The 14401-nt window shown below is 33.8% G+C and overlaps 1 protein-coding gene across 3 annotated transcripts in view; it reads right to left on the bottom strand.

The window, feature by feature from the left end:
• IDE (insulin degrading enzyme) overlaps positions 1-14401 on the bottom strand; it is a 53554-nt gene that overhangs the window by 20277 nt on the left and 18876 nt on the right. For 2 of the 3 annotated variants that reach the window (XM_056495175.1, XM_056495173.1), the window contains exons 11-15: positions 12722-12825; positions 6092-6194; positions 5035-5157; positions 4324-4406; positions 97-241 (exon numbers count right to left, since the gene is read on the bottom strand). In XM_056495175.1, the coding sequence (XP_056351150.1) occupies positions 97-241; positions 4324-4406; positions 5035-5157; positions 6092-6194; positions 12722-12825 (558 nt within the window). The remainder of the gene's footprint in view (positions 1-96; positions 242-4323; positions 4407-5034; positions 5158-6091; positions 6195-12721; positions 12826-14401) is intronic. The other variant, XM_056495174.1, reaches the window with a different exon arrangement.

Below are 14401 nucleotides of genomic sequence, written 5' to 3'. Positions count from 1 at the left end.
TTTTATTTAGAAGTCCTTCCATCAAATCAATATGAAAATGTTGATGAGTGGAAGTAGTTTTAAGGCTCTAAGCTTTTCCTTGATTTAGGTACTTACATACATCCCATAGATGGTATTTTGGAGATCATAGTTCAAGCCAGCTAGTTCTGCTGCATATGCATACTCGTTGAGGGAGTCTTTGAGTAGTTCAAGGTACAAATAGGCCATGTTACAATGCAAGGGATCCACGTAAGCAAATGGGCTGGAAGAAAATGTTGAAAGTAAAATATGCAGTTTAAAATTATTTCTCTGTTTCTTTTGGCCTTTTGAGCTTGATCTGAAGGAAACAGTATTTTCAGTATTTTTATACTGATGGATCCCATTTCGAAGGACTCCTATTTCGAAGCCAAACGTGAATACATCTGAAAATAGTTACTTTGCTTGCATATGGTTTGATGACTAAATATATTCAAGATCCTAGAGATATTCTATTTGTGATCATAAATCAAGACATGTTTTATTTACTTGACTGCACAGTCAGAATTCACCAGGAGTAAAAGAAACTAAATATACCAATATAATTTAACAGACCAAAATGAAAGTCCATGTACTGAACATTAAGTTAATTAATACTCATGCACTCTCAGTCTGCATTACAAAACTTAGGAGATCAACCTAATTTATGGTATGAAAATACGCAGTACATGCCAAGGTCAGCTCAGGAGAGAAGTCTGGCATATCCATTTTCTTACTACCGTAGTTTTTTTGTGTTATTTTTTTAACAGCAACAACTCTCCAAAACCTGATGTTGCATTAGGAGCACATGATCACACACAATACTGTTGCAAATTTCTCAAAAAGAGAAATGCAACTCAAAGACTCAAGCCATGTTTCAACCGTGCTAATTGTTAAAAACCTGTGTGTTTTAAAGACTGGAGAAGACAAGTTATTTGTACTATATGTATTGCTAAAATTTCTGAAATGCACGTAAATTCATTATCCATTTCGCAGAAATTATCAACAGTATCTGAAGCATTTGCTGTCAGGATACAGCTTACAATTCAAACATTACTTTTTCCTGAAGTAGTCAGATATTCAGGCTATTACATATGTTTAAACCTATACAACAGGGTATTTCACTGTGTATATCAACATCAATGTAGTAAAACATCACCACAACACACAAACTGATAACTAAAACACATTGCAAAAACATTTTTAAGAAGGTCCCTTGTAGCTTTTAACTTCTCCTTCGAGATTAAGAAAAGGAAGCACAGGAAGATATTTTTAAAAACTGAATTAATTATTTCAAATATATATCTTGAGAAGCAGTGCCTGCTATAGTTTGAAATCTTAGCCCCAGGTTAAATGAACAGGTCAGTAGAAAAGACAAAAGAACTGGTATTTGCATTTCTCCCTACAATGAGAATTTCCCAAAACATAGCAATTTCAATATGCGAAATGATATTAATCCAATTACTATTGAATTTTTTAATTAAGACCAAATTCAAAGCAAGATGTAGGTCAATCCTATAAACCTTCCTCCAGACTCATTATATTCTTTCCCATTTTGATACAAGAACACAGAGTTAATCAGTTTGAGTGATTACTATGTCTGTATGAGTTTTAAATTCTGTATTCTCACTTAGCTGGCAAAAGCCAACTGGGAGTTTTGAAAAAAATCACAACAACTAGATCATTAATCCTCAAGTGGAAAGTAACAAAAACCAATTATTACAACACTGTTCTGGGAGTTGCTTCCTATTATTGATAGTTTTGCAAACAAATATTTCTTGTTTACCTTTTTATTTTTTGTTAGACTAAAATCTTGAACGGTGCATTTAAAAAAAAAATCATTAAGTCTTTTCCCCTTTCAAACAGCTGTAAGTGACATAGCTGGAATCAACACTGAAGTACTGAGTTGCTAACTACCATTGAAGAATTTTCAAAGCATCATCACATTACATGACTGTTTTACTTCCTTTTAAAAGAGGATACGTTTTGAGTTCTTAACTGGCAATTCATACAAATGCAGAAGCTTATCACCCTCTTTTAGGCTGGGCATTAAGTCAGATGTTTTTACTGTGATGTTTCTTTAGCACAAGGATGCTTGTAAGTTTTGGAGCCAATGTGATTTCAGCAGGTTCATATACATATTCTTCCTGTGTGATTTATATACTAAAGGGAGAAACCAACCTCATCAACTTCCTCTTAATTTATCTACACAGCAATTGCTGCTATAACATCTGGACCAAGATTCTTTCTATGCTTCATGTTGATCAAGGCTGCAGGCAAAAGAAATCCTCCTAGGTTTTTTTATCATACTGAAGCAGTCTGCAGTGTGAACAAATTCTAGTAATCCACTACAAGGCAGAACAGGCTTCATAATCTGACCTAGAACTGAGGCTTAGACTTTTATGAACATCCCTGTCGCAAAGGTGGCTTTATTCACCAGGTCACTTGGTATCATGAGATATGAGTGATTCCATCAAGTCTTGTGAATACAACTCTACATTTTACCATTTCCTTCAATGACCATCAGCATGACCAAATAGAGACAGATTCTCCAAGAACCTTCTTTAAGTAATCAAAACTAGACAAACCTGCTTACAATCTTTTAGAGGTGATGCACCCAATATTGTCAGTATCTACTCACTCCTCATGTACAATTACCATCTCATTTTTAAGGAAACAGAAAGAACCTTTGCTCCCAATCCTAAGAAAAAAAGCCAACTCTCACCTGGAACTGTTACAAGGAGGAAAGAGGCAAACCATTCCATTATAGTGGTCAGCAAAGCTCAAGTATTTCTGGCTTTTTACAAGGGCTCACTGAGATGAAATCTCTTGTCTAACTGGGAAATACCATCTCCACAGGTCTAGGTGAGATATCCCTGCTTGTTGCAGGAAGGCTGGACTAGACCTTTAAAGGTCACTTCCAACACAAATGATTCTATAATTGTGTGCACTGCATAGATTTACACCTTTGTGTGCTCTACATATACCAAAATATTATCTTTTGTTCATTCACAAACTGTTAAGAGATTGAACAACTTATAGTTCACTGAACTGATTTAAAAAACCACCACAACTGTAAACTCAGTGTCCATCAGTAAAGTCCTATTTCAGATTTTGGCCAAACATACTAAAAGGGAAAGCCACCAAGAACGAAAAAGAAGGCAAAGCATTGCAATTGTTATTTGAATAAGAGAGAGGAGTTCCCATTTTGATCCTCCATTTCCTGACACATCCAAGTTGAAACAGTTGTTAAACATCCAGCCTGTGGTTTCAAAAAGCAAAAAGAGAAAATGCCCAGGTAACCTAATTTCCCCAACTAGTATCAAAACTGGTACCAAGACATGACGTACACTGAAAAAATCCTCTGTATAATATCCTGCTAGAAAAATTTCAAGTGGTCTCTCAAAACAAGAATTCAACAGTCTATCTATGGGAATCCCCACAACAGCCATTCCATCAATATCACCAAATAACTTTATTAGGCAAAAGGAGAGTCCCTGAATTTTTTCTAGCTTTCAGTAGTTCCACACAGAAACAGCTGCACTTTAAAACAGTAGTATTTTTTTTAATTCAAAGGTTAAAAATTTATTACATGAAAAGAACATTAAGAAGGTCCATCACTGTCATGCTCACTTAAAAAAGAAAGATTATCTTCCTATGATGAAAGTCATGCAAGACCAGAATTAACATTACATCATTTTATCATACATCTTGAGGTCAGAATCAAACATTCACTGATAATATAGACAATGCTCTTCTAAAATAAACTACAATCAGTTACAGGTGTCAATTAAGTAAAACCCTAAAATTTTATGCACTTTTAAAACTGATTTGCATTATGCAAATGAAAACAGAGTTTGAGCCTAAAGCTATTATCAGAATAGAATTTCATAAAGCATTTCATAAAGAAAATATCTTAAAATAGGTGTGATTTAGTAATTATTTTAAAAATACACAATTATTCTTAAACGGGGATATTGCAATACATAAATGGTTCTATTGGCAGATATATTTCAGGTATAGCCTATAAAATATAGAAGAAAATTTGGTTTACGAGTATTTTTAGGTAAACTTTTCCTTTTAATATAGAAGAAGCACATCAAATTTCTTGCTACTCAATTACTGCATATTTTAGATGTGCTTTCCTGCATCTAAGCCTTATTACATACTCAAAAGTAAGGACAAAGATTCTGAAGTGTCAATACATGCAAGAAACTGTTTGCCACACAAATGCAGAATCCCAATAAACAAGAAAATTTTGGGAACGACTTTATCATATAATTATATTTATATTATAATATAATATATTTAATAATATACTTAACATACCTGAAAAATTCAAAGTTGAGACAAGCTTTTGGCAAAAAAAATTTGTCATCTTGCTTGAACCATAGTTTGCTCATAGCAGTGTCCTGTGTCAAGAAAAGATGTTTTGTTAGGTCATGTGACTTTTAACTGCAATATATGCCACTACTTTAAAAATCCCTTCACCACTTCAAATTGCTGCTTGGAATTATCCCCTTAAATTCATATTGCTTGAATTGCTATCTTCAGTATAGTGAATACAGATATATATAATATATGAGTATATATTCACTATATTTTGAGATCATTAAGTGACACTTCTCTCACTTCTATCATGCAATCACAGGTGTTTTCTATACACATTTACAAAACAATAGCCTTGCCTACACCCTCGACTTACTCAACAGTGGTCAAAAAAATGTGAGACTGGCAGTCACCCTCCTGCTGAATAAACAGTTCTATTGCTATTTTTATCAACTGTTGACACACTTTCAAAAGGGCAGAGAGAGTTCAAGCTGTATCTAGATTCATTTTCCTAGGAACACAAATTGCCATAACCCAAAGTTCAGCAAGAATGAACTTTCTACTGTCTTGGTAGCAAAATATTGAAAATTTGTATTTTTTTGTTAAATATTCTTTGGAATATGAGGTGATCTGTATTTAAAAAAAAAAAGGAATTAAATTCAAACTTCCCAGAAGGTTAGGCATTAAACAGGACAAATACAGACAGTTTACCTTAACAAGGGCAGGGTACTGTGTTGCATCTTTCTCCAATGGCAAAATCTCAAAGTTTGTAGGAATAAACTCATTCTTCATTGGAAGCTTGAATTTCCCATTCAGGTCAGCATTTTGCCACTTCTAGATCAATAAGAGAAACAATGAAGCTATGCCAATTTCTGATTAATTAAAGCATACATGGGCTTATTTATATTATGCTGAAATAAAGGATTTTAAAATGCATTCTACTACCTTATGAGCAAATACTATTAAGGTAACAGGGCAAGAGAGAAATAGCTGGGAAAACAAGTAGGAGTAGGTTATCAACAGGATGAATTGCTCTTAGAAGGAAGACGACAGATAAATAATTTTGAAAAATTTACAGTAGAGAGGATGGTGGGTTTATTCCTTGTATTTTCTGCTACTATGAACTGTAAATGAAAATATTAAATTAAACACTTAACCAAGAATTTTAATCATGAACATAGGCATGGTCAAGCTAAAGGAAGTGTTCCTGTGCAATGTTTGTTCAGAGCACACTCAGAGTGTCCAATTCAACCCTAAGATAAATTTTACAGCCATCTCTTCTTAGAAGATTAGAACAATAACAAGCTTCAGCAAAGATCTGCCCACCTTCTTTTTTTGAGTTTTGATTTTTACAATCTCATTTCTGGCAAAACATACTTGATTTCTTTGTTGCAAAAATCAACTTCAGAAACAGTTACGTATAAGAGTTTTTAAAAATTCCTTTTCTAAGTATTGATCAGTTCATTAACACATAATAGAGCAGCCACTGCATATTAGGGATCTGCTACAGAAAAAACAGTGTACCATTCCCTGTACTTAGCATGGTTTATAATAATTAAAATACATCCATCCTATGTAATAAATATTTGATACCTGAAGACTAATATATATGACATTCTTACTTCCTTCATTAAACAGACTGGTATGATTTTCATGCTATGAAGAGCAGCAGATTTAAGCTCCCCCTTCAACTACATGGAAAATTAGACAAAGAATTTACCACTGACTTTCATTTGCAGATATTAGAATGTTACAAATTTTAACATGCCTTAATAACTTCATCAGAAATTGCTTCTTGCTTGTACTGTGTTCCATACCACTCTTCTGTTCGATCAGTTTTTCCTTCAAAAGACTTGGAAACTATTGCAACTCTGGAAACAAAGAGACAAAGCACTTTAGCATTAATGTTTCTGAGAAAAGACCAAGACATTATTCCCAGCACTGCTTCTGCTCCATCACCAGAATACCTTTATTTCTGCAAACAATACAATTATAGGATACAAAACCATGTATAAGTATACTGAACTACATGCCAAGGTTAACCATGGAATCAGGTTACCACAGTCATTTAATGTCACTGTTTTTCTAAAGTGTTACAACTGGGGTTACATGCCAGTAGTGCTGCATGCAATTTCTATTTTTAAGAATCTTGTTGTTCCAGAAAACAGCAGATCTTGAAGTCTTCGAGAAAATTCATGAAGCAATTACATTTTATATGCCACCTATATGAACATCCAAATACGTGAAAATACTTATTATAGAAATTTTATTCCAGTCCCAGTGTCATAGAATCACAGATAAGCTCAAGTTGAAAGGGACTAATAAGGATCATTTCACGTTCAACTCCCTGCTTCTTGCAGGACTACCTAAAACTAAGCCACGTGTCTAAGAACATCATCCAGGTGCTGCCTGAACTAAAGAATACACCTAAAAGAGAGGAAATCCAGAATAAAGACAATTACAAACTTATCAGTATTTTCTTAGTAGCCCCACATGACAGGTATCAAGAAAATTCCTGTAATTCTATTGAACAAAAGACTATTCAATGGAACTGGCTAGGTTCAAGAGTTAATAGATATTTCTGTAAGAAACGTGAAATGGTCAAAAAAGGTAGCACAATTACCTGCTCTCCTGGACATGGCTGAACACCTGCCTATCCTAGGGAAACAGCAAATTAATTCCTTGCTTTGCTCTTTTATTTTTTTTTCTTTGCTTTTGCTTTCCCTATTAAACTGTCTGTATCTCAACCCACAAGCTCCACCTTCTACCCTTGTGATTCTCTCCTTGATCCCACTGGTAGGTGGGTGAGCAAATGGCTTTGGTAAAAAGACCTACAGATGTTTTTGTGCAGTAAATAAATAAGAAGAAAAAGAAATAAGAGTCTTAAGTGAAAAAAATTATCCTGATAAAATTCCAATAATCATATGGTTAGAGCAGCAAGACAAAGATGTTTTATGCTAGAATATACTGTTAGAATATGTCAACATCATTCAACATTTCCTCCTCCTACCCTCCTCCAACATACTGAGGCTCAAACAGTATTGACAATCCAAGCATTCAAAAATTTCCTGCAGGAACATACTAAAATTCAAGAGCTAAAAATAATTGTCTACTCACTGTATTAAAAACAAAACTGTGGAAATCAACATTGCAATTCTTCAAGCAGTTCTGCTTCAAGAGATCCTCTTGCCTTCCCTTTATCCCAAATCACTACTGGAACGATTACTGACATTTTGAGCAGTCAAACATACCCACAACAATAGAAACAAATCAAAAGGTATTTTGCCTGCCCAAGAATTACAAGATAAGACCAACACAAATGAAGAGCAGGACACAAAAAGTGGGGAGGAGAAGCACAGCAGGTAGAAAAGCTATGTCATGCAGGTATTTCAATATATTGTAATCCACCTCTAATGTCACCAATTACATAACATTATTTCTGCTTTTCATTTCTCTGTTGTGCTGTATTGCTCTACAAACACTCATATGCTTTAAGACAGTGGGGAAATGCACTGGGAAAGCAACACAGGCAATCAGGTAATCTTCAATAAGACCTGCTTAAAGTATATTTAGGCTTGAGCCATTCATGGATATGGAACACAAAAAACTATAAGTACTATTTACTTCTGTATAGACATTCTTTTACATGCAAACTGCTCCGGTCCCCATTTTCAGAAACAAACACAGTTTCTATAAAGTGATATGTATTTACTGAATACTATCTTGTTTTTCACTCTCCTGAAATCTAAATTGAAGCTATAAGTGAGAAACCCACAAGACAATGTTACTTGGGAAGAGAATGTATGTTTTAAAATGAATGCACTTTCACAAAAGATTATCAACTATTATACTCCAGATTTACATAACAAAACTCCATGTTCTACAGGTGGAAAAGTAACAGACTTAGAAAACTTGGTCAGTATTTGTGACATTAGTAACAAACGTGTCAAAGTAAATTTATTCTTATAAAGGATTGATTTTTTTTTTTTTTTACCTAATTTAAACTTTGTCTTCCAAATTATGGCACTGTCAAACAATAGAAGAAATTACTTTTATCCCATTCAAATGCATAACACAACATGACTGAGACAAAATTAACAAAAGCCTACATTTGTTCAGAAGTTCCCTCACAACCATCAGTAGAACTGACACAAAGCAGCACATGCAACTCAAAGCTCCTCTCATATAAATCCCCTCAGAAATCAGAGTAAGGGGATTCATATGTGATGATATAGAACACAGATGTGCTGCTCAGGTGCAGCTCTCTGACCACTGCAAAAGCACAAGTTATTTCTTAGCATTCCGTAAAACTAAGTCACTACCAAGGATTTGTGGGGGGGAAATAAGTGAACAAATCGTGATTTTCAAAATGGTTGTTTTTAATTGCATTGGATCTGAGCAAACACATACACTTCTAGCATGTTTAACTTCAGGGTGAGCATCACCAACTGCACTAAGCCAATTTTGCTGAGAGTCTGAAATTCCAGTAGTTAGAAATTTCTTTATCAACATTTTTGGCATTCATTTTATTTTTCTTCCCTCTAGGACAGTACTATTGCTGCACTTCTGTTATCAGTAAAGGAAAAAAGCCCACTTACTATCCAGGGGGAAATGTTCTTTAGCAGCTTAATCTGGTGAGTCACTATCTTCTTAAATTTTAATAAGAGCATTTATTCTGCAGATGTTGAAGGGGAAAAATGCCTTGGAAATGATAGAAAAATTACATTTTTCAGCCAAGATTGCGGCACATGCCAAGTCTACTCCCTTATCTTCACAGATGGCTGCTAAAACCCAATAGAGTTTGAACAAGAAAAAAACGATACTTAATTTTAAAAAGTTTCTCTCTTGCGGAAATTAAGACACTAAATGCTACAAGTAGTGTGCGGGGATGGGAGGAGAATGTAAACACTTTCTGTTATGGGCCAGTCAAATGGAAGCACATGCATACTTAGTACGATCTGTGAGTATGAATTTTCTTAATACTTTTTAAACTCAAACTTTCTTAAGAAAAAAATAGTTGAAAAAACAATACTTTTGAAAAAGACACTGAATGCTGTTAATACAATATAGCTATGTCCTTAGAACAGGTGAATGAAAAAAACTATAAACAAAACCACAATAAAAAGAAAAAATTCAAATCAATGCAACTATACCACCTTAAAACAGAATGTATGCAAGACATAAAAAGGAAAAAAATCAAAACCAGGTAAACAATGACAAAAAACAGGCAAAATTAGGATGTGGTACATAATTCCTCCATAAAAAGGGAGAACAGAAAGGTAAATATGAGCATACATATCACTAAATGATGGATAACCAAACAACATAGATATTTAAAGCAGATGTGCACAGGTTTTTAATTAGCATATAAAATTGCTCAAGAAAAGACAAAAGAAGGGAGCAGGCAACTGAATTGGTAATTCATTAAATTCATATAGATACAGATGCAATTTTTAAAGTGTAACAAGAAGGCACCCTTTTATTAACATCTGTAATCTCAACTCAATCTCTCAAGAGACTCCACTAAAAATAAAATCCACAGTGGCTTTCTTGAATCTTTGTTATGAACCATGAAATCACTTTTAGTGATACTTAAGTAAGTTTCCCCTTCCCAAGATAATGTATATCCTGCCCCCAATTTAAAAGAAAAGATACTATAAAATTACATTCCCTGTTATATTATACTATACTTTGAAGGGTCTTAGTTAAGTATAATTTTTTTTGAAGTTGCAGTTAATTTCATTCTATTTCTAATTTCATAGGATAAGTGCTTAAAATATATCTAAAGGAAATATAGTACTATATATATGTTAGTATTTTCTTTCAGTCAAAAGAAAGTGGGAAAATCTGATTAACTCTTTAAACATCTGATGCTGCAAATAAAAAATACAATTCCCAATGAAATTGACTTATACTTTTAAATCCAAGAAAAATCAGCTTTCAGTATTATTACAGAAGCATAACCATAAGTTTTTAGTCTACATTGAAAAAAAACTATCATTTAGGGCAGCAGGAAAAAGCAACATGACACTTGGGAATCCTAAATTTGGGTTGACGTATTGCATTTCTTCTTGTACATTATACTTCTTGAGAATACAAATAGTCTCAACATGGAGAGAACAAAATGTGAATGTACAGTTGCTGTGGCAAATACAAACACCAACACAGTCTTAGTCCACATGTAATAAGCAACAGAGTTACCATTACTCTACTATATACTTCATTCTCTCCATGTTAGAATAGCACTGCTTTGCTGAATTTGGCTGCTAGAACTGCATTTAATCAGTCTCTGGACAGTCTCTACTTCGTACTTATTTATATTTAAGCCTTAGAGAGACAGCTGTCAGCAGAGCTGTGGGCACTTAAACTTCAGAGAAGTAACCCTCTTGTATTTATTATCTCTAAGCTCTAGTAAAATCCCTGCAACAAAAACAATATATCATTTATTTAACCATTATCTGAAGAGGCCATAAACACAGGTTTATTCCAGCTCTGAAAGTCCTTTTTTTCTCCTAATATTTAGCACCTTTTTTATACAAAATTTTAAAATGATACATTTCTTCATGTGTTAAGTGACATCTATTCCTTAAGTCAGGTAAAATGAAGAGACAACATAACTAGTCCTGAAGCAAGATTAAACATAACATACAGCTTCCAAAAAGCACTAACCAGAAGAAAGCAAGGTGAGACACATGACATTTAAAGGCCACAATTACAGACTCACAGAAGGTACTAATGACCAATTCTGAAACACCTATCTCCATTATCTGAAGGATCAAACTATTATTAGTTGCTTAATATACTAAAGTCCATCTTCAGTTCATATTTGTTCTAGACATGTTTCATCTTGAAAAAAATTATTGTTTTTATATAAAATTAATCTACAAGTACCAAGAGTGGAGACAATGTCCACTTACCAGAAGTCACTTTGTCAAATGGGAGAAGACTGATGTAACCCTACAAAAATACTATAGGAAGATACATACCACAGTAAACTATTATCTTCTTTAGTTACTAATGTTTCAAGCATGATACACTTAAATCCTGTATCTTTTTAGAATTACTCTTCCCTATCTAATTAGACGCTTGCTCATCTTGCTCTTTTCTTGTCTGACGCCTCTTTATTTCAGCAATGGACAAAGAGGAATGTATTGCAAAGTGCAGATATGTGCCTACATTACCTACAGCAAAAGAACATTGTGAAATAGATGTTTGCTGAAAAAAAACACGCCAAATTCTTCTAAAAACCACCGCCACTATTCTTATGCTTCTGGCAACATTCTGCAGACTTGAATTTTCTACCTCTACCAGTATTCTTCTACACTTCCTTTCTCACACTAACAACTTTAGAACTAGGTTCATAATGACTGCCTTATGCTGAAGTACTGACAGCTGGACACAATGTCCAGCTGGCACAGCCAGCAACAGGAACAACAAAGAAAATTGGTGAGTGGTCTGTAGCACCCAACAACATCTGACAAGCTAAAGAATCTGTGAATATATGCACCTGGTTTAATTTCCTCCAGCAATTTTTCAATGCTTAAGTAAGAAGATGCTTTGGAAGTTCTCTGGGTAGTATCAAAGACCCAATTTACCTTATGAATCAGATAATATTGACTGTTTTCTTGAAATGTAAAGAGCTACACTTCAAAGCTACATGAAGCTATAATAAACATCAGATCTCATTAACAACTGCAGCTTCTTTACTAAATCCGCATCAGCTCAGGTTTACCTATTGCTTGTAAGCAACTCTAAAACCAGTTAAAAGTTTCCATTCATGTGTAATTTGGTTAAACTTTCTACAGAGAGCAAGTAATTACACATTCTCTATGTTAATTACTAAAAGCAGTGCTTATGTGTTAGACGCTTCAAATTTTCAAGAACTTGTGTGGTAGAGTAACATGAAAATACATTCAAAATAGAGAAGTAAAGAGAATTGGAGATTTTCATAAAGTATTGTTTGTTCAAAACATGATCTCTTGACACAGCCAAGCTCCAGCTGAAGTATCCCACACACATTACACACAGATGCACACCCACACAGAAAAACACAGGCCCTTCTTTAAAGGGCATTAATTACTATGGCAACTACTGTTGCTGATATAGGCAGCTCCATTTATTCCATCATTACTTGTATATCCTTAGAAAAAACAGATCCCCATGATATTTGCAAACACAGTTCATAACTCAAGTTCATCTGACTTTAGCCAGTAATTATTTGAAATACATCAACCTTTGAAAATAAATTAACACATATCTAAGACCTTCTCATACAAAGAAACACAGTGAAGATTTTTCAATCACATTTACTTTGGAGCTGCAAGAGAAACTTAAGATTTTGTGTTTCCATTAGTTCATCTGGTTTCTTATGTTTGTGTTAAAGTACAGTTTAACTTACCGAACATTTTCTGGTCTTAATTTATCCAGCACCATCTCTATTAAATCAGGCCTGAATTCTTCAAGCAAATATTCAGCAGCCAATACTTCTTCTATAGGATAATACTAAAAAATAAAGCCGAGGAATAGGTAGAAGAATTAAACAAAACTAAGCGTGAAAAAGCTATGGCTCAGGAGAGAAAACAAAATCAAACACTACTGGTCACTAAATCTGTATTACCTTGGTAATTTCAAATTAGGACTGTGTAGAATGTTTTAAAATTTCCTTCAAAACGAAACAAGAGGGAGCAGCATTCTAACTATGCAATCATATTTCTCAAGTATTAGGCAATTTTATATACTGTGTATTTACCATTCCTCTCTCTTTGAATATTTTATGTCTCAATATAAAAGTCACCTGCATTTAAATGGTATTTTGATTAAAGTAAAAATAACATGGTAAATGCTGACCCCTGCAGGATACTTCTGAAGATAAAAGAACACGCACTCAATAGAGTGCATTTGGGGAAAACAAAACATAAATAAACAAACTAAAACAAAGGAAAAACAGCCTCGGTTTTTTCAAGGACTCTCTAACAATTCAACTCTTATTTACAATAATCTAAATGAAATTATATTTTAATATCTAAAAGGATAATAAAAATCTAAACACTTTTAATGCTAGTATTTTTTAGGTCAAACTGAAGATCTCTTAAGGTCCATGGAAACTTAAGAAAAAAAAAAAACTAAACTCATCTGAAAATGATTAATGTGGTTGACAGGAAAGCTTTCTTGATAAACACCTGTTTACCAAGGGAAAATTACCAGGTGACATAAGCACCAAGTACTTGCACTTTGCCATACAGGTGTACTTTTTTCAAACAGCATTATTACAGAATGGCTTTCTAAATTATATACATTATACAAAAAATTACAGTGGAATGACTTCCAGAACAGAGAGTAAGTCACAAAAGGATTCTGGAAAAGAGAAAGGGTGGTAGGAGGTAGAGATCAAGGACAATGAACCAAACCTGCGATATTAAAAATCCAAATGTGAATGCTGAAGTTTCAGAACTTGATGCTGATTTAACTACTAAAGCAGAATGAAAATTACCATTCACACTCCAAAGCAAATCAAAAGAAAGACAGTTTAAAAAAAAAAAAAAAAAAAAAAAAAAAAGAGTCCTGATTCAATACCCCACTCTTTAGAACACTGCTGGCAACTTCCTGGCCTGATTTTTGGAGACAGCAATTGTAATTAGAAATGATCCAACAAATAGAAGCCACTGAAAGACTGTTTCAGAAGTCAGAAGTCCATTTGTTAGAGATTTTAGGCATTTGAGAGAACAAGAGACATGCCAAGCAGTAGCTCTTTAAATATCCATTTACATGTTTGCAGCCAAGTCTAATGCTTTTTAGCAAACAGAAAGAAAATGTGAAAATTAATCATCCTTATTTTAGACTTTAAAAGTCTACAACCAGTAACAGTAATTCCTGCAAAGAAACCAAAAAATTCTCTGAACAGATGCAGATATTTGCTATGCAATGAAGAATGGCTGCAATGTATAAAAGTTGCATAATTTCACTAGACAAAAAAAATTCAGCAAACCCCCCTAAATATTCCATTATCACAAAATGAAGGAATTTTTCAAGAAGTATTAAAGACCAAGTAAAAGCTATGTGATGATTCTTTCAGTACCAA

Source organism: Oenanthe melanoleuca, chromosome 6, assembly GCF_029582105.1.
Source record: "Oenanthe melanoleuca isolate GR-GAL-2019-014 chromosome 6, OMel1.0, whole genome shotgun sequence".
NCBI classification, from domain to species: Eukaryota; Metazoa; Chordata; class Aves; order Passeriformes; family Muscicapidae; genus Oenanthe; species Oenanthe melanoleuca.
Note: the sequence above shows the minus strand (reverse complement) of the source record. Positions and strands in the feature narration are given on the sequence as shown.